Here is a 21,675-nt window from a genome sequence, read left to right as displayed (position 1 = left end):
AAGTAAAATGAAGATACTTTTAATTTGCAAAACTTTTAGTTTATCAATTAAAAATTTGAAGAATCCTATTCTAAAAATTTGAGAAGAATTTTAATGATAATTTAATTAAAAATTATTTAAAATTATTTTTTAAACTGTTTAACAATAAATACTTAATAAAGTAAAACTTTAGTTATAAATATTTAAATTAGGATTACATTTAATTTGGGTTGTTGGTTATAGTGTATTACATATAATGATTTCAACTTGATTTAAGATATTCAGAAAAATAAAATTAAACATGTCACTTAAGTGATATAGAGTTATGCACTTTCAAAACAATTTTATGTAATTCAATTAATACTTAATTACAGGTTTGCTGGCTAGGCAGAAAGATAAGATAAACCAGTTTAATTAGGACAATTAGTCACAATTAAGAAAAAAAATCTTTATTAAAAAGAATTTTAATGTGGATACATGGACTTACAGCAACAGTGGTCACAACTTACACAATTTGCGTTCACGATTTACTACTTCCTTTTCTGTGCCTCCTCCGTTTCTCTCTAACTTTTGCCATCACCCTATTGTCCACCAGTGGCCGAGTGGATAAAACCACTGAACACTAGACGTGAGTTTGCTCCTCATCAACAGCTTGCCATGTGAAATTTTCCAGGTTTTCTTCACTTTAGTAACACCTAAATAGGAGACATAAAAGACCTCCCGCGAGACATTTTCCCATCGGTAGATCGCCCATGTGTCGCGTTGCCGTAATCGAATAAAACCTATCACCCCATGTTCTTTTTATTTAACTTCCCACATAAATAATATATCCTTTTTATCGCGTTTTTATATAACACGATTTTGATATTGATTATTATTGCTATGAAGACGTTAGATAAGTATTAAAAGTTGTAACAGGAAAAAGAAAATTGTTTTTAAATCCTATTGTTTACGAAATGTTTTCATATGTTCTACTGAAAAAATCTCAAAATATTGCTACCATGAAAGGATCTTATACAATTAGCTATCGAAGATTTGTTACTTCTTTCAAAGATTAACTGCAATTCAGAAGCGTGCAAAAAGCCATTTATTCCTTTAATGGATCTACGGAGGATAATAATTTCCAATTTTCTTTTTCAATTCGATTGTCTGATTGTTAAACCTTGACATTTTTCTTCGAAATTTTATTTCTTTACATAATAATAAATGCTTCAAAATTGAATTTCTTGTTTCTAAAGATAACAGTTTCTTACATGTAAAAATCTATATATTAAAAATTTATTTTCAATCGAATTTTTGAGTAATGTTGATAAATTAATAAAATTGCAAATAATTATTTTATTAATATTACTTATTTTTAATTAGTATTTTATGAGGTCTTGATATGATATTCTTTTATTTACTCATTAAATATCTTCAACGTACAATCCTATTGATATAAATAAAAATCCAGCATGGAGTTGCTGAACTTTCCAGGCAACCTTTGGTGGTGCCATTTGTTACGATATTTTATTAGAAAGAACTTTTTATATTTTTAATTATTATAAAATGGCAAAAAGTTTAATTTTGAGAATAGGAATGGGATTTATAAAAAAAATTGTAAATGCTAATAACAAGTAAAATCGTTATTAAATCAGACCCTAGTGGAGATATACACGATCCCCTTTATCTCTCCACTCCTTCGACCTTTAACCACCAAAATTTAATAGCATCAATTCCCCTAATACACAAATCTTCTTGTAAAATTTCAGAAAATTTTGACGAAAAGCACAGAAATTATTAAGCTTCAAAGTGGATGAATAAAATCGTTCTCTCCACCACTAACATCCATATATACAAAACGAAAAAAAACCAAATTTTTCTAAATTTTTCGACGTTTCAAGGTGTTCTAAGTCCAAAAATGTAAAAATATTGTTGAAGGAAGTCATTTTTTGATCGATTACTATACTTTTCCTGTTATATATAACTGTCGGGAAAGTAAAACTTGTGTCGACTAAAAATCAATTTTTTCATCTTTAAACGTTTAAATCTTTATTTATTTATTAATTAATTTTACAATAATTTTCACGACAATATGATTTTCATAGCAAGAATAAAATTGAAATAAATAATAATAATTTTTCTATGGAAGAGAATAAATACATTTACATCATAAATTGAAATCAATATAGTCCTAACATTCCTTAACTTGTATTTATTTTTCTTTCCGTCAGTTTATTCGATATAATGAGCATTATTTCTTGTTTATAGATGTTTAGTTGTTGTTATTTGGGCTTATGAAAGTACTGAATATTAAGATTTTAGATATTTGAAAACTGAAAATGATCTCGAAGACATAAATATTTATATTCTTAGTATGGAAATTAAAAATAAAACATAATATTCATATATTTTTACAAAGTATATGTATGCAAAAATACAAATTTACAATATTATATTTTAAATTGTGATATACATATATAATTTTAATAAGAAAATATATAAATTTTTAAAATATTGATTTGGATTATTTTGTGAATTAAAGAATGAAGTAGTGTCTAGTTTTATATCCATCTTATCTGTATTCCTCTATGGTTGGTTCTCTCAAGCAATGTTATGCTTACTTATAACAATTACAACGAGAATAAAAAACAACCCAGTATAAATATTATTTAAACCTTTAAAGAAGTATTTTTTAATTGAATTGGTATTTAAAAACAATTGAATAAAAATTTTTAATTCAATTAGTTATGATTAAAAATCTTATAATCTTCAATTTCTTTTATACTTGATAACAACTTTGATCCAGTTTTAAATTATATTCTTTCTCTACTATTTACGGTATAATCAGGGAGGTTATGTTCACAGTTTGTAATCAGAATTATCCTGGCAATACTTGAAGTATTCTCGTTTATGCTATCTCTGAGATTCATTTGAGAAAATATAGAGAGAATATGGGATGAGAGAGACCGAAATTCCCCGGATTTATTCCCGAAGATTTAAAGTTTTGGTCCATATTTTCAATAATTTACTACTGTATTTTTATGTACGTCTTTTTATTCGTCTTAAATTACATTCACTTATCTACAAACTTTATTCTAAATAAACTGTAAATAATAACTTCAACCAGTGTAAAATCGAAGTCGTAATCGATAAAACTATTTCGACTCCTACCTTGAATTATACTATTGCTAAAATGTGAAGTATGAAAAATACTTTCTAATTAGTATTTACAGAATTATTATATGTCTACTAGAACAGATCGTATTAATAGGACCTATAGTACTGGTGTTCGGTTTCTGCAACCGAGGAAAACTTATTTGGAGAAAACAAACAATGTTTATTGTTCACCTGGTATTTCACCTATACACTTTATTTGTGTTTCGAACTTTCAGGTCTCTCTTCAGCAGGTTTACAAAAACACGGTGCTAAAAACAAAATTTATAAAAATTTACAACAATACAATATATTAAGATTACCCGACAATAATATATAGATTGGGTACTCTTAATATATTGTATTGTTGTAAATTTTTTATAAATTTTGTTTCTAACACCGTGTTTGTGTAAACCTGCTGAAGAGAGACCTGAAGGTCCGAAACAGAAATAAAGTGTGTACAGATGAAATACCAGGTGAACAATAAACATTGTTTGTTTTCTCCAAATAAGTTTTCCTCGGTTGCAGAAACCGAACACCAGTACAAAAGGTCCCATTAATACGATATGTCCTAGTAGACATTTATATAATAAACTGTATAAAATGAGGACGTAAAGGCATATGAATTAGTATTTACAGAACTTATTAGAAACTTGATACTTCAACAAATTTAAATATCGTCAGATATTCTCCTATAAAAGCCATTTCCAACCAAAATTTTATGGCTATCGCACAGGACTTGCTCTCTACTTTCAGAAAATAGCTTTTATTAATTTAAACAAATAGCCTATATTCACAATGCCTAGAGAGCTGTATCCTTGATATAACATACAGAGTTAGGTATGCTTTCGTTATTACCAAACCAAAAATTACGAAACATCGCGCAATATTTGACTGACTTTGCATTTGTAAAAAGTATATTAACCTTTATATTTCATTATTATTTTTTGAGTATCTCGTAGTAAGTAGCGCATGCGCCACTCAAAAAGCAAATGATTTTTGAATTTGTGAGAGTATTGATTGAATGATTTTAGATACTAGCACGCAACACGAGGCGATCTGCCAATCGAGAAATGTGCCTTCCGGAGGTCATTTAAGAGAAATTGGAATCTATTCGGGCATTAATTAATAAAAGTGGAATTCTTTTGGTTGTTGAGATAAAGTGCGTTTCTTTATGTAGCCTAATCGAAAGTTTTTCTAAGGTAAATTCGTTATATCCATTTTACGATTTTCGCCATAAATTTTAGTACAGTTTTAAATAGAGAAATTTTAAATAAATATATTTGGTTACCCATTGCTACCTTTCTTATAAAAGACTTTCAGTTTGACACTTAAAAAAGGGGGAAAGGTCGGAGTCGATGTAGCACATTTCAAATTTTCCGGAATCGAACTTTTTCTTTATCGACTCCACCACACTGGCTTCAACAAATGTATTGAACTTGGAAAAAGTATTATTATGAATATATGCTAATAATATCAAGTTCAATGCGATGTTGGTGTGTTGAAATACATCTCCACATTATCCACATGTCAGAATCAGACGCTATTTATTACTATTAATGTTCATTCGAACGCTCGAACGTAGAACAAAGAACGGCGGTTCTTTGTTAGAAAGCTCAGCATATAAAACTCTGTGAATAATTGAATTAAAAACACATTTAAATATATCTTTCTGAATATAGTTAGTGTTTCGAAATGAATTTTTATAAAAATTCAAAGTATTCATACCTGAAACATAATGTACTGTAAAATCAACGTAAAGTATAATTTTAATTATTTATATTTATCAGATCGATTAAGGTTATCAAATAAATAAATGATTTTTTTATAGAAAGACATTTTATTGCGAATAAAACGTTTCTATTACATTACAATAAGGCACTAAAATTATCTAAAATAGTGAATTATATAACAGCGTAACTTTTAAACAAATTATTGTTTAAATGTTTGAATAATAAATGATTTCATTTTTATAACAATAGTGTTTATAACATCATAAGCAAAATTACGCGTCAATTTTCAATATTGTTTTTATATGCAACACGATCATGGGCTGTCAACTTTCAGAGATGAAAATTGGATTAAATTAACTTTTCAAAAACTTTTAACAGTTATTTGTTTAAATCTAATGAATATTTTAAAATTATTTATTATAAATAACTTTGTTTTCAGTTTTTAGTAATGCGATATCTTATTAACATATTCTTTAAGTAGCATGATAAACTAGTATCAACGTACAGTACAATAGAAACGCTTAAATCACAATACAATATATAAATTTGAGAGAAAGGTAGCTTAAAATTCAATTCTATACACGTAGAATGATACTGTATTCTAAGAGTAATAAGAAAATTTTAAGAAAGAAAAGGGGAATCATTATATTACAAAAATTTTTATTTTTAGCTATGGGCTTTTGTTGTATTCCGAATAAACTCTAAATTTTATAATGTAACTTTCGTTTCTTTCATAAACACAAGAAACAAATATTCTATTTGTAATAGAAATTGTGCTTTAAAGGCTACTTCTGTTTCTATTTTAAAGCACGAATAAAAAGTAAAAAATATAAAAGATAATACAAAATGATTAAAAGATTTCATAACTTAAGTATCTCTAATTTACACCTTCATCAATATTATTGTAAATAATTGGTGTGGATTGGATTGATGACAAGGCAATACAACAATGGTCGATCTGCCAAGAGCAAGAATCTCTTCCTTACCTGGAAGGACTTCTATGGGAAACTGGCCCCCATTTAAATTAGAGAAGTGAGAAACCCGAAAAATTCCACGCGGCCAGTTGGCGAACCCATAGAAAGTGGTTTTATCTACTCGGCCATTTGCAGGCTGTAGTAAATGATTAGTAAATGAAATACAGTATTTCTTTGTCGATACGAATATTGAAACTATTGTCTGAAAAACATAACCTCAAATACTTATTCTAAGATTAATAAAAGTGTAATTTAAGTTATGAAAGAGTTTATTTTTTATTTAAACTATAAATGAGAAGTGAAATATCGAGCTATAATTATGAAACCAATATTTTATTTATAATATACTGTATATGTTTGGGAAATCGGATATTATGTCATAAAAATTTGGTTTTTATTTTTTATTATTAATTTTTGTCATTATAATTTACTATTTTTTTATCACATCTTTTATAATTTTTTAAATACAAAAATATACTGTATTTGAAAATTATCTTGTACTCTACAACATAATTTTTAAATTCGTTTTTTATTCTTAATTTCATTTAAGATATTTTTGTTGTTTTATTATTTTAATTCATTTTTATAATGAATAATTTTATATACTAAATATTTATTGACGTAATTATTACGATTATAATTTTGTTAATAAGAAAGTAAGACAAAATATTGTTTTTGAAGAATGAAACAAGTTCTAAGTAAAAGCGTATTTTCTGTTTCCTATTTTGGTTTTCTTCTTTCGATGGAATTAATATATTATAATCTATCTTTTATATATTTTTTGTTTATTGTAAACATTTTTATATTAAAATAATAATTTATTTCCAGGTGTAATAATTTTCGGTTCTGATCAAGAAGTTGCTGGAGTAATGAGAGCTATTCGCAGGAACAATGCAACAGGAATTTTTTCTTGGATAGGCAGTGATGGATGGAGTGCAAGGGCTCTGGTATTCGAAGGTAACGAAGATCAAGTGGAAGGTACTCTTTCTGTACAGCCAAGAGCACATCCTGTAAAAGGCTTTGATGAATATTTTCTTAGTAGAACCGTCTATAATAATCGAAGAAATCCTTGGTTTATAGAATATTGGGAGCATTATTTTAATTGCCGATGGCCAAATAGCACAGATACTCCATTCAATGGAAATTATACTCGTTTCTGTACAGGAAAAGAGCAAATGAATTTTGAAAATGGTTACGAACCAGAAGGTCAACTTCAATTTGTTAGTGATGCGGTATTAACTTTCGCTTATGCATTGGAAAGAATGCATCAAGATTTATGTCAGGGGAAATCTGGATTATGTCAAAGAATGAAGCCTGTTAATGGAACAATTTTATTAGAATATTTAAAAACAGTATCTTTTACAGGTAACATTAATTTTAGTTATTAATAATGAAATAATCACATCACTGTATATATATTCAAACCGTAATTTAAAATTTTTTAATTATAGGTATGAGTGGAGACGAGTTTCGCTTCTCTCCGTCTGGAGATGGTCCTGCCCGTTACAACATAATTCATTTCAAACAAATATCTCCTGGAAATTACAAATGGATTCAAGTAGGGGAATATAAAGAGGGAGAACTTGAGTTGAATCTCTCTCAAATCAGATTTAGAATGGATAATCCAGTTCTACCTATTTCAGTCTGTAGTTTACCCTGCAGTAAAGGTCAAGCTAAGAAGTTCTTGGAAGGAGAAAGTTGTTGCTGGCATTGCTTCAACTGTTCTCGTTATCAATTCTTAAAAACAGAAACACTTTGTGCAGATTGCCCTCCAGGATTTTTACCGGATGTAGAACAAGCGTCATGCTTGCAGATACCGGAATCTCATATGACACCTGGATGTTCATGGGCTTTGGGTGCTATGACATTCTCTACTCTAGGAATTATACTAACAGGATTTTTCACTACGGTATTTCTGAAACATAATGACACTCCAATCGTTAGAGCTTCTGGAAGAGAACTCAGTTACGTCTTACTCTGTGGCATATTCATGTGCTACATTATGACCTTTATTTTGGTGCAGAAACCATCAGATATTATATGCGGTGTTCAGAAAACAGGCATCGGCTTGTGCTTCGCAATCGTATACAGTGCCATATTAACTAAAACTAATCGCATTTCACGTATTTTTAATGCTGGAAATAAAACTGTCAGCAAACCAGCATTCATATCTCCTCAATCTCAGTTGGTCATTTGTGGGGCTTTGGTTAGTATTCAAATATCAATCACATCAGTTTGGTTAGTATTTACACCACCTCGTGCCATTCATTCATATCCTTCACGAGAAGAAAATCTTCTAGTTTGCGCTGCATCCATGAATGCAACATACATGGTAGCTTTCGCTTATCCAATATTTCTGATTATTATCTGCACCATTTACGCTATTTTAACACGAAAAATACCAGAAGCATTCAACGAATCGAAATATATAGGCCTTACCATGTACACAACATGCATTATATGGCTGGCATTCGTTCCTATATATTTTACAACTTCTTCAAATGTAGAAGTTAACATTACCTCTATGTGTTTGACGATAAGTTTAAGTGCAACAGTGACATTAGTGTGTCTCTTCACCCCGAAAGTCTATATCATAATATGGCATCCAGAAAGGAATGTTCGAATGAGCATGATGAAACAAAAGCGAAAATGCGTGAATTCGATAATAGGTGCTGAAGTTTCTTCTCAAGTTGACGGTTAGTATATAAACAGTTATCTTTAATTTATTTCTATAATGCTCACAAAATTCGAATTGAATACTAAAAGTACATTTTTACGAATAGTTTATAGAATTTCTTTTCACCATATATTAATGAATGCATTTAAATCTACTTATCAATAGTAAAAGTTAAGAAAATAAGTTAAGAACGTAATTGAAAATTGTTCATTTTTATGACTAATATAAATGGGTAATATTGCTCTAAAAAGACTTATAATGGATTATAAAAAATTCTACAGTTAAAATTATATAATTTAAATGATTGGTTAATAACGTTAAACGTTAATTTTATATCATGAACCATTTATTTTTAGTTATTGAAATTGTTATGAATTTTATTAAGCGATTTTAGTAATAACGTCACATTAAAAATTGCCGGGACGAAAAGGTCAGTTCCGTCGTAGACTTGTTATTGCCTTTAAAAAGCGTGTGAAGGGACTGGAAGGATAAGGACTCGTGTAAATGTATAGTCTTGTAAGAAATTATATTTTTTCTTAGTAATAACGTCGCTTAATATAATAAAGTTTTTCTACTTTTTCGCTTTAATTTTACATATATATATATTTTAAATATAATAATTTAAAACGTTATTTTAAAACGATTGAAAGTAAATAAGTTATACTCTTTTCTAAGTGTTTTTTGCGTTATTTTGAAATTAGTAATTATTCGTTATTAACCTATATGCTATGTATAACTATAGTTATTAACCTGTGCATGACGCTGTTTTACTGTCTTTCAAAACACTTTTTTACTTAGTATTTATCTCTATTTAAGCGAAGTATTGCAGAAAATAAGAACAGCTTATTAAGAAATAGCATTTACTTTTTACTTTTCCAGCTGTTATATAATATATAACAGAGGAAAAGTATGGCGATCGGTCAGAAAAGTTCCCCCAAGATTTTTACATTTTTGGACTCATGGGAATCTTGAAACGTCTAGCAATGCAAAAATTGGGTTTTTTTTTTCTGTATGTATAGATGTTAGTATGAGAATGTGAGTGCGTATGTATGTGTATAGATGTGTGTGCATATGTGGCATGATTTTGTTTACTCTCCTTAAAGGTTAATAACTCCCGTGCTTTTTGTTGAAATTTTATTAAATTTTGCAGAGAGAGGTTTGCTTATTAGGAGGATCGATGCCATTAAATTTTGATGATTAAAGGTCAAAGGGTAAGGAGATGTAAGGGGTGATGTCTCCCCACTCCTTTATCTCCCCATAACTTCAGTGGGTTTGAACTAAATGACTCGTTATTAGCATTTACAATTTTTTATAAGTGCCATCCTTACCCTCAAAATTAAGGGATTTTTTTGCCATTTTTTAATAATTAAAATTATAAAAAGTTCTTTGTAATAAAATATCATAACTAATGGCTCTACCAAATGTTTCCGGGAAAGTTAAACAACTCGTTGCTGGATTTTTAATTCAGAAAACAAGTTTTGTAAAATGAGACAAATGTTTCAAAACTAAGCGACATGTTTCGAAAGATGGAAAAAGATTGAAAAAAAAATTAATCCCAGTATTGCAAAATATGAAGAGAACGTTGTTTAAAATAAAAGAAATATGTGGGTAAATAGACGACCATTTGCCAAATATGAGAAAGATGTTTTCCTATTAAAAGAGACAACTTTCCCAAATTAAGAACGATATTGTAAATATATAAGGAAATGATCAACAGCGTTTTTTTACATCCTTATTAGCGGTTAAATGGAAGAACAAGGAGGTAACTTCCTGGAACTAGTCCATAAGGTATCTTTACTTCCAATTTCAGCAAATCAGAAAATGATTTTCGTTTTCTACGTTACAAAAGTGCTTACATACGATACGTAGGTTCGGCAATATTTATATCTGTATGTGCTGTTACTAATCGAAGTTTCGAAATGTTTATTTTCTTTTGTGTTGTGATAAATTGAGTTGGAAAGGTAACGTAACGAGTTCCGAGTGCCAAATCGAATAGGCTACCATAGTACAGTATATCCGAAAAAGGACTATGTTTTCGCTTTGGCAGAGCTACATTCCAATAGTGCGTGGATAACCGTGATCACAGAAGACAAAAAAAAAAAAAAAAAAAAAAAAAACGGATAACATTCGATGAAATCAAAATATTGTTGTAAGATATAAAAATGGTGTGAAAGCAACATACGATTCCATACGTTTGCTATTCGTTTATAGGACTTACGATACGATACATAATAGCGAAAGAAAGTTAAAGAAAAAAAAAACTTTTATAGGGCTTTTGAGTGATACTCTATATATCGAGTTTGCTAACGATGTAAAATTTATTTTCACTGCAATACCGTCTCTCATAAATACACTAGTAAGAAGTGTGTAATGTTGTGACATTGATTAGCACATAATGTACAGTATTTTAGTTCTGATTTCAAAACAAAAAAATCCAGCAACGATTTGCCTAACTTTCCCGGCAACATTTTGTGGCGCTTTCTGTTAAGATATTTCATTAAAAATAGCTTTTTATATTCTTAATTATTATAAAATGGACAAAAAGCTTAATTTTCAGAGTAGAGATGGAATTTATAATAAAAGTTTAAATGCTAATAACGAGTAAAATAGTCATTAAGTCCGATTTTACTCGAGATGCGACACACGATTCTCTTTTATCTCCTCATCCATCGACCTTTAACAACTAAAATTTAATAGCATCAATTCCCTCAATACACAAACTTCCCTGCAAAATTTCTGAAAATTTCGACAAAAAGCACAGGAGTTACTAAGCTTCAAAGTAGGTGAACAAAATCGTTCTTTTCATTTTTCGACGTTTCAAATTCCCCTGAGTCCAAAAATGCAGGGATGGAGAGTGGGTGTCGGCAGTCGAGAGTCGAGGAATCGGAAAAACTTATAGACTCCCGACTCCTTACGTTGCTTTGACGTTGAAAGTAAAATTTAAAAATTTTAAAAGCCATTAATACAGTTATTTTTGACTTTTTTTAATAATACAAAATGCAGCCCATGTCACTGCCTCCTACCCAAGTCAGTGTTGAACGATTATTTTCAGCTCTGCGTTTAATCTCACTTGCACGCTAACTTGATATTACACTGTACATAATGATATTAATATCTCAATATTAATATCATTATGTGTTAAATATAAATGTATTACTATACTTAAAATAATAAAAATTTAATAAAGTTTTTCAGTTTTTTATAAGGACAAAACTTACATTATTAAATATGTATTACGCATTTGCAATAGCAAAAAGGCCCAAAACTAAATAGTATTCTAAATTAACATTATCATTTAAAACGGTTAAAATTTAAAAACAGTATTCAAAGTCAATATTTACTGCTTTTTAATTTTTATCATTTAACTAACAGATAGGCCCGGCATTGCTCGGGCAAAAGTAATGATAGCGAAGATTAAGATTATTACGTTATAGTCACAGCAGAAAAAGAGTAATTTCATCAACAAACTAAATATTTTTAATAAAAGGTCGAATTTGAAAATCGAATATTGTAATATTGTTCGATTTTCACGACGTGTTCTGATTATATCGTTCGATTTTCATCGAATGTTCTAAAGAAGAAAAGTCGAGAAAAACCGAACTAATCTGTTTAAATTTGAAAATTGAATATGTTCTAACATATTACTTTTTTTTTCCTCCAGCGCCCGTAAATCTTGCACGTCGCCTTCTCTTGTTTTCCATTGTTACTTAACACTTCTATTGATACTTAACACTTCCATTGTTGATGGAAGTGTTAAGCCTTAATCCTGTCCCTCTCCCCGTGGGGAGAAATTCCGAAAAATCCCTTCTTAGTGTGCGTTAGTGACGTACCATAACTATGTACCAAATTTCAACTTTCTACTCTTAACCGTTTGGGCTCTTAACATTTCCATTGTTACGTAACACTTCCATTGTTAACACTTCCATTGTTGACACTTTCATTATTACTTCATACTTCCATTGTTGCTTCACACTTCCATTGTTACTTAACACTTCCATTGTTGATGGAAGTGTTAAGACTTAATCCTGTCCCTCTCCCCGTGGGGAGGAATTTCGAAAAATCCCTTCTTAGTGTGCGTTCTCGTGACGTACCCTAACTGCGAAATATTTTCATTAAAATTTTAAAATCCGATTTCAATTTATTTCATAATGAGTCCTAATCTCGAAATCATTAGATGCATTAGTAGAAATTTTTTGCGATAATAACGAAATCTGTCTTTTCTCAACGTCTCTCAACGTCTTAGTTTTTGTAATATTTTCTCTTAACACCTACAAACTGTCTCCTAGTTTTGAATTTTGTCTCATTTTACTAAACGTGTTTTATGAATTTGAAAAAAAGTTTACACTATTTATTGATAAATTATTCTTATTTTCTACAACCCTTTCCTTAAAAAGAGATAAAGACCGTAAAATATAAATATTGTTGCGGAATTTTTTGTGTTAAAATGGTGAAAAGAACATAATTTTATAAAATTTAAAAGTTGTCATATTCCGAAACCTTGTTTTCTTTTAATTATTCTTTACTTCACAATTGTGTGCATAGGTAGACATCGAGGATCTTTAACATCAATCTTTATTCCTGAATAAAGAATGGCGTTAAAGATGTTCATTATCTACCTATGCATCCAGTTGTGAAGTAAAGAACAATTTTAAAAGGTCATTTTCATTAATTTGTACAATTTGTAACTATTGTACATTAATAAAATTCAAAAATTTCTAAAATGCTAATTAAATGAATTGAATTAAACAGATATTAATAATTAATAATTATTAATAGTTTATATTAGCCTTCATAGTTCAGTTACATATAAGCAAGTCAGAAAATTCGTTTACACGTCTTATGATTCAAAAAGTTGATCTTATTAAAATGTTTACGATCATATGAGTTACCAATGAATTATTTGAAGCTTATGAGTACAGTGAAGCATTTTAACTTTTAACTCATTTAAAAGTTAGTCATATATACAAATCTGAGCAGTTTTATAGCATTTTTACGGACGAATTACGAAAAGTCCTTAATCATCGCGGAAACTATTTTAAGACATAGTATATCTTCACTTATCTTTGAGCTTATTTGTGCATAAATATATACTTAAAAATAATTTTTAGAAGATAAAACGAATCTTACAAAATACTTTAGCATAGGGAGCAAAAATGTAACGTTGCATGGGAATATTTGAAGTTTATGCTGTTTATGAAGTTAAGTTTATACGGATTGACTTGTGCAATTAGAGTCAATATTCATTCTAATGATTGTAGTTTCTATTTCATATTAACAAATGTGGTTGGTTCCATATTAGTATATTAGTTGTTTTATAAAAATATTTAATTTGGGTCTATTTACGATCAAATTTTTAAATTTAATTATAATTAAAATTAGAAATTTTTACTGAAACAACTAATCAAGTAAGTATTATTTAGTTAAATACTTTTATTATAATTGAATGCATAAATTAACAGCACATTACGAAAATTATGCTTCATTCATTCATAAAAAAATACACGATTCCGAAATTCTCCTTTCTCGGCAGTCTACCAATGGAGGAGTGAACAGAACCATCAAACACTGGTAATTGGTCGCGGGTTCGCATCTGACCAACACGTTGACTAGAGGAGTTTTCCGAGTTTACTTCACGTTTCTAACACCTAAATAGGAACTAGTTTCCTCATAGAATACTCTCCAGGAGGCATTCCGCCCGTGACAAATCGCTCACGAACTGAGACGTACGGTATCCCATAAAACCAATTTATTTTGTCACTTTTATTAAAAAATTTATTTAAAATAATAAGATATTGCAGAGAAATATTGGAAATCACATTTACCAAAAAATTTTCTAATGACATTCTTTTATTTTGACAATGATTCATATTCAAAAACAGCCAACGGTTGTTCGCTGTTTTTGAATATGAATGTCATCAGGTTTTATTAAATTCAACATCTGGCTGTTGAATTTAATAAATCCCTGAACAGGGTACTACAGTAAATGCGTTCTCTATTTCAGATTTTATCGTACGTAAGTAATGTTAATACAATAGACATTGTTTATTTTTTCATTCTCTAATATAATTTGACAATATCAGGTTAAATGATCAAAATAACATGAAAAATGCGTGTGTTTAGTTCTATTACTATAATTAAAATTTTTAATGTTTATATATATCGGGAGGAGAGATATAAGGCTGACACCATGTTAGACTTACATTATGTGTAAGACTTTCTGGAAACACTATATTATAGTATTTCCCAGAAAGTCGTACACATAGGTCATAGGCTAATACAAAGATGCAGAGGGTTGAGTCAGTTAATACTGGAGATTTGTTATGAAAATAGTACGTAAATGTACAAATATGAAACAAATTATATATGAACGTTAGAATCAACCAACGTTCTGGAATATTCCATTGGCAATTTTGTTGAAATTGAAATATTTAACAATTTGGCTTTATTCTTTTGGCTATTTTGTTGTTGATAATTATACCAACAAAAATAATATCATATTGTAGAGTAAATGTGTAGACTTTCGATGCCAAATAGCCTTCCCGTGTTAGTAAAAAAGTTTTCAGTCTTCGTGTAAGTAAATCAAGTGCGGGCAGCATTATTCAAAAGTGCAACAGACTACGTCCTAAAGCTTGTGATCTAAGAAACAGCGAAAATGCTGTCCTGTTCGTTAGAGAAAATCCAACAAATCCTCACCAGTGTCTTCGAGGAGAATTCCATTACATAAAGAAGCTTGTCCCAAAGGCTGAAAACATCATAAGCTATAGTAGGGCGAATTATTTGGGAAAATCTTGATTTTGAACATAGACAAAAAGCCAGTGGACACCATCATACTAAAAGCTAAACCATGTTGAATGCTTTACCAATGTGAGACTGTGAAAGGATATTTGCTAGACGATACGGGACATTGATGGTCATCGTGGACGTGACACATGAACTTCATTTCTCTGACCAGGTTCTAAATCGTTCTTTGAATACAGTTTGTCACGCTCTGAGATGGAAATCTGTGATGTGATCGATTTTACTTATTTGTCTCCAAATCTTAATTTTCCGTTTCATCCTATTTAAGTTGAGTTCTTCACCCTTGATATAGTGGTGAACAACAAAGAATTAGTTACTGTAAATATTCTCTAATGAAATTTGTTAATTTAAAAGCACATATATTGAGTTTATATTTGTTTTGTTTAAATTTAAAAAATAAATTATTAAAAGGAAGATAAATGTCATATAGATTTATAAATCTGTTATAAAATGTTATATCTTACAAATCATAGTATGCTGTAAATTATTTCAGGATACAAATTACTGTGAGCAAACACTATAATAATGAATTATATTCCTTATCCAAATCATAGATTCATTTAACAATTTAAATCAAAACGAAAAATTTCATGAACTTTCATTTCTATTGTAATTTTAGGTCATAAACAGACAATTATAGATAATAAAAGTTAATTATACAAGATGGAAATAATTAAAGAGTACCTGAGAGATGTACAGAGAATTCTGAACATCCAGGTGGATGTTCACAACTCTCTGTAAATAGGACAAGTGGACAAGCTTAACGAAATTTGGTATAATACTGTCTTGAGTCATTTTTCTGGGAAAATTTTACTGAAAAATTAAGTCGCTAGAACGAAATTTGACTACGATATTGCCTTAATGTGCATATTGCGTACATTTTTCTAACGAATTTAGGGAAGGAAAACAAAGTGCAATAATTTTATTACTATTACATATCAATCTGCCAAAAAGAGGTGTCTCTTGGGAAGATTTTCTATGGCAAACTGGTCTCTAATTAGACAGGCAAAGAAAACCCGAAAGACTCCATGCGGCCAATCCGTTGGTTAATTACGAATCTGCGAACAAGTACCAGTGTTTAGAGATTTTATCCACTCGGTCACTAGTGGGCCAATTACACATTTGATTACAAATGTGGATTGTGAAATTGACGACTGCATCAAATTTATAAAGTTTTAATTAAATGCTTTGAAACTCTTTTTATACCTGAAATATGTTAGAAAACCAAAATAATTTGCACACCAAGAATGCAGCGTAAAACTTACTCTAGCGACTGAATTTTGAATTAAAACTTTTTCCAAAAATCGAAACCGTATACTCAAAACCGTATATATACCAAATTTGGTTACGATTTGCCCAATAATCCTTTCCACAGAGCGCGATAAACATTTTAGACTTTAATTATGCAACGATTAATCTACTTATATTATTTAATCTACAAGGAAAAATAACTTTTTACAAATTCAATTTGTTGCAAATCAAAACAATTTGTATAAAAGCATAACAAACTGATGTTTGCAAAATCGATTCATTATACAATTAAAAATAAAATAAAAACAAAGAATGAAGTTTATGTAAACTTTTTCAATTTCCTTTAATTTGTTGTAAAAGTTTCTGTTCAAACAAGCATCTAAAATGAAAAGTGAAACATTGCATAAAAACCATTCATTAGAAATTTAAAGAGTAAGTTAGAAGGCACATTTCTTTCTATTCAATAGATAGTTACCGGCCATTTTCTCAAGGTTCGTTACTTTTTATGGTGTTTTCAATACTAATGCCGACAATAAAATTAAATGAAATCTTCGTTCAGCCGAATCATCTGAGTTAGGAATTTATTACAGACTAAATTTTAAAACATCGAAAATTTCAGAAAAAACACAATTAATTTTTTTATGTTATAAATACATTTGTGCTTTTATTATGTATGCCTTTTGTTCAGAAAGTATACGTTTTTAAGTTAATTTGATATCTCTCTTCAGTTTTACAATGAATAAATTTAAAACGTGATGTCAATTTAATGAAAAAGTCTACACTATCTCGACCAAACGAACAAGCCTAAAATGTCGATCGGATTTAGGAATTAGGTTGATGCAATAAGGCAACACAGCTATAACTCGGCGATCTGTAAATTGTTGGGGTGCCTGTAATGTGTATTGTATTGGAGATGTTGAAATGTAAATTATTAGTGAGTCCGCCAGGTGGCGATCGTCGCTGATGCATCATGGAAATGGTACGTACCTGAGCGCTCACCTTAAATGTAACTACGAGATAATAAACATAACAGTGACTTTTGGAAGAATTCTAAAAAACTGGCCCCTATTTAATTGCTAGATACGTGAAGAAAACCCGAAAAACTCCACATGGCTACTCCGTTTGAGATGACCGTTATTGGAGGTTTGACTGCATTTATATTTTAATTAAAAAACTTGAAGTTATTGATTAATAGCGAAGTGCGCATAAGTCGACACCCCAAGGAGAAGTGGAAATGTGTCGAGTTATCCGATGTGACGACTAAAGCGAAGTTGGGAAAAAAACCACAAATCTACAATTAGGAAAATACAGTAGTATAGGCTTACAATACATTGTATCCTCCATTTACAATTACTCTGTAGATGAAAAACTGAAAAATTCGTTTAGTGTTGTTTGTTTTGAGCACTTAACTGTTTCGACTTTCTTTTTCAACCATCACGAACGCCTTGAATCATCTTCGCAATTGTCAATTGTTGGCAAGTAACGTCTAAGGGTTCTTAATGCCTCTAGCGTGAGAAAATGCAAAAGTGGATTCTGGTGTGACGTTGATGTAGATTGTATATTTTCTTTTTGTTTATCTGTTACTATTTTATACATAAAAATACATAAAATGTTAAGGCGTTTTTATTAATATGTATATGTATATATATATATATATATATATATATATATATATATTAATCAATTATTAATGAATAAACCTACTCCCCCTCCTGAAAAAATGAATTCGCTCCGCACGTGTGGTGCGAACTCATTTTTTCAGGAGGGGGTGACGATTTATCAGAGTGTGGGACAGCAAAAGTATGTCGACTTATCCAGTAAGTGAAGAATTAAACTGTGTCGAGTAAACCGGAGTTTTTTTTAACATTAATGCCTATGTAAGTCGGCCGGGACCACAGAAAAGTGACTACTTAACCGATGGTGTCGAGTTATCCGGGTGACGACTTATGCGGAGTCGACTGTATATAAGAAAGAAAATATAATTTAGTGCTTTACAAAAAGGCATTGTGCGTATTGTTTTCATATAAATCATAAAACGATATTTAACTTATATGCTGTGATTGATTACGTTCATAAATCAGAGATAAAAATTAAACAATAAGGGCTGAAATTAGTCTAAAGGTCAGCCCATTTATTATTCCTTTATAATTATGACTAGGGAGATGCTTTATACGAGTAATTTAAATAGGAATTTACACGAATGTCGGACTCGAAAAATATTTCAAGAATTATGAAAAGTGATGGAGGAAATTAATCACAGAAACAGAAAGGAAATATTATCTTGAGAATGAAGGCAATATTTGGATTGTAAGGAACTAAATTTAACATTTAAAGAATGGTTTATTGTCGATTTTCTCCCAACGATTAATTAGCAGGGTGTATTATAGATTACCACATATGGAATTTCAGGACTTTGATTATATATTTGAACTCACGGGACCGAGACGAGTTCAACGGTACCCTATTTTTGGACCGGAGACGAAAAATAAAAAAGTTATCATACTTTTTTAATGCTCTCATGAAGACGGCTCCATAATTGCTAGTACTGCCATCTTGCGGTAAAGTCTGCAAACCATGACGTTGGACTACGGTCATCTCCAGTAGGGTTAAACACGCGATACGAGAGCGGAGACAGCGACGCGACTTCCGATCATCGCGCGGTTAATGTTACTTATGGCAGCAAACATGGCGGCCGTTCCCACTGTTCGTGCTCCCGACTGACCTCTCGGAGGGTAGCCGCCGGCAGGCCGCCATGTGCTAAACGTCACTAGTTATTGATTCACGGTAGTTCCTGAACAAAGTAAAAAAAGGGGAAACGTCTACTAAAAGCAATTTTAACGGCAAGCGACGCGACTGCCGATCGCGATAACGAGGTCGACTTAGCGGAGAGAGCGACGCGACTCCCTATCATCGCGCGATCGCTGGAAAAAAGTATGATAACTTTATTATTTTTCGTCTCCGGTCCAAAAGTAGGGTATCGTTGAACTCGTCTCGGTCTCCTGAGTTCAGATATATCCCGAAATTCCATAGGTGGTAATCTATAGTATCTCCAATTAGCATTACAGGTTGTCAGATCTTACATTTTATAATAAGATTCTATTATTTATCTCGTTTATGCAATATTAAAATAAATAAATATTTTTTGTTTTTAACATTTACCTTTTTAAAAGAAATAACAATAAAATCTGTGTAAATCGGAATTGCATCATACCAAAGATTTCCGCTTAGGCAGGTTTTCGTTTTACATAGGTTTCACTGTATTAGGAAATTTGACATCAAATATAAGACATCATATCATTTGTAATCATAGTATTATTCTATTATTTTTGAAAATTTATTCTAATTGGAGATATTGTAGTTTAGAATTGAAGAGTGAGTACAGGTCTTAATGTTTTGTAAAAAGTAGCAAATTGGAGTAGCAAAATGGTTTTATAAACCTGAGCCATAAATATTTTGTATTAGTATATTCCATATATACATAGAATAGGTCTATTTCCAGACCGTACCTAGATATTTACTCACCTGAAGCAAAAAAGAACGTCTTATATTTACAATGCAAAATTAAATATGTATTTATACTTTTTATAGTTGACTAAATTTTCAGGTAACTGTGGTAAATCATAGCACTATAGGCCTAACCATTTTAGAAAGTTTTGATAGCAGGTTTTTAATGCCCAATAAAATAATACGTATAATGAGCATCAAACACAAGACCGTGTTATTTATTAAACACTTGGCACTTTTCCACTTCTATTAGTTGAGACGAGATTTTATTTCACTCGTTTCGGGCATTTCGCCCCTCTTCAGTCAACTAATAAAACAATATACAACATTTCAAGTAATATAACACACACTAACAGATACCACAAAAATTAATTTAAAACGTACCGTTAGTTCCTCGAACTCAAGGGTGCGCGTGCATAGCACAATTTGGACCTCAAAGTTACAGCAACAAATGTAAATGTTCTACGTACGGCTAATTAAATTGTAAAATTTCTTTTAAAATATATAAACATACAGGCTTATTTTATACATATCGGTATATTAAACATATTCGGTATCTTACTTTTTTTAAAATCGAACGCAATAGATCTTTAATCTTCTTTTTACTAACTTTTTTCTTTTCTTCATTGTTGTTTTATCTTGACATAAAGCAATAAACGTTTGGACCTGGTGTTAACTAAAAAACTCACTTTTCGTCTAGTACTGGCTCATTATTACGCAGTTGTTTGTTGACCATTTGCATATTCTGCTGGTTATGACGATCTGAATTTACATAATTAACTGTATAGCCAAAAGTAGCCAAGTTAGGCTGGATCTGTTGCTTATTTTTTATATGATTATAATATTCTTAACCAATTCTTGTTTATATTTATGCTTAAATTTTTATTTATAGAATTACTGGACTTTATGATGGCCACGCTCTCTTTAAATTTTCTATTATAAGCGTATTTTTCTTTATATAAAATTTTTGTACCATCTTGATCTATATTACAATTATTAAGTAGGCAATGATCATGAAAAACAGAGTTTACTCGATTGTATCTTAAGTCGGCGACATGTTCCTTTAATCTGATATTTAACTTACGTTTCGTTTCTCCAATATAAATACTATTATTCTTACAAGTACACGGAATTTCGTAAACGACATTCTTTGTTTCTTTCGCTTCTGTTCTAGTTTGCTGTATACTCTTTTTATTTTTTAGCCGGGATTTAAGTTTCTCATATTTAGGTGCGAGTTTTATGTCTACCTTTCTTAATTCTTTATTAATTTCTTCATATAATCCTTTTACATATGGAAAACTAATATATCTTATTCCTGAGCCTTGTTTTTCTATTCTTTGTTTGTCGTTTCTATTTGTTTTATCATTTATTTCTTTTTCCCATTTTGTAATTATATAGTTTGGGTATCCATTTAATACAAATTTATTTTTTAATTCTTTTATATATTTAGACATATTACTTAACTTACTGGTTCTATTTTTAATTTTTTCATATTCCATTGCAAAGACGTTATATTTGATATATAAAGGTATATTAGAGTTATATTTGATAGTCGTACTGATAGTGCAAGGCTTTTTAAAAGGTTCAAATTCGATACTATTTCTATTCCTTGTAATCCTAACGT

General features: G+C 30.0%; 1 protein-coding gene across 1 annotated transcript in view; it reads left to right on the top strand.

The window, feature by feature from the left end:
* Window positions 1-21,675, top strand: part of LOC136972674 (metabotropic glutamate receptor 6-like) — a 134,956-nt gene that overhangs the window by 93,677 nt on the left and 19,604 nt on the right. Inside the window, exons 5-6 of the mRNA XM_067267276.1 lie at window positions 6,650-7,186; window positions 7,273-8,517. Of these exons, the coding sequence (XP_067123377.1) occupies window positions 6,650-7,186; window positions 7,273-8,517 (1,782 nt within the window). The remainder of the gene's footprint in view (window positions 1-6,649; window positions 7,187-7,272; window positions 8,518-21,675) is intronic.

This window comes from Centruroides vittatus, unplaced genomic scaffold (genome assembly GCF_030686945.1).
Source record: "Centruroides vittatus isolate TY-2023 unplaced genomic scaffold, ASM3068694v2 contig_300, whole genome shotgun sequence".
Taxonomy (NCBI): Eukaryota; Metazoa; Arthropoda; class Arachnida; order Scorpiones; family Buthidae; genus Centruroides; species Centruroides vittatus.
The sequence above is the reverse complement of the archived record's forward strand: the minus strand, read 5'-3'. Positions and strand labels throughout refer to the sequence as shown.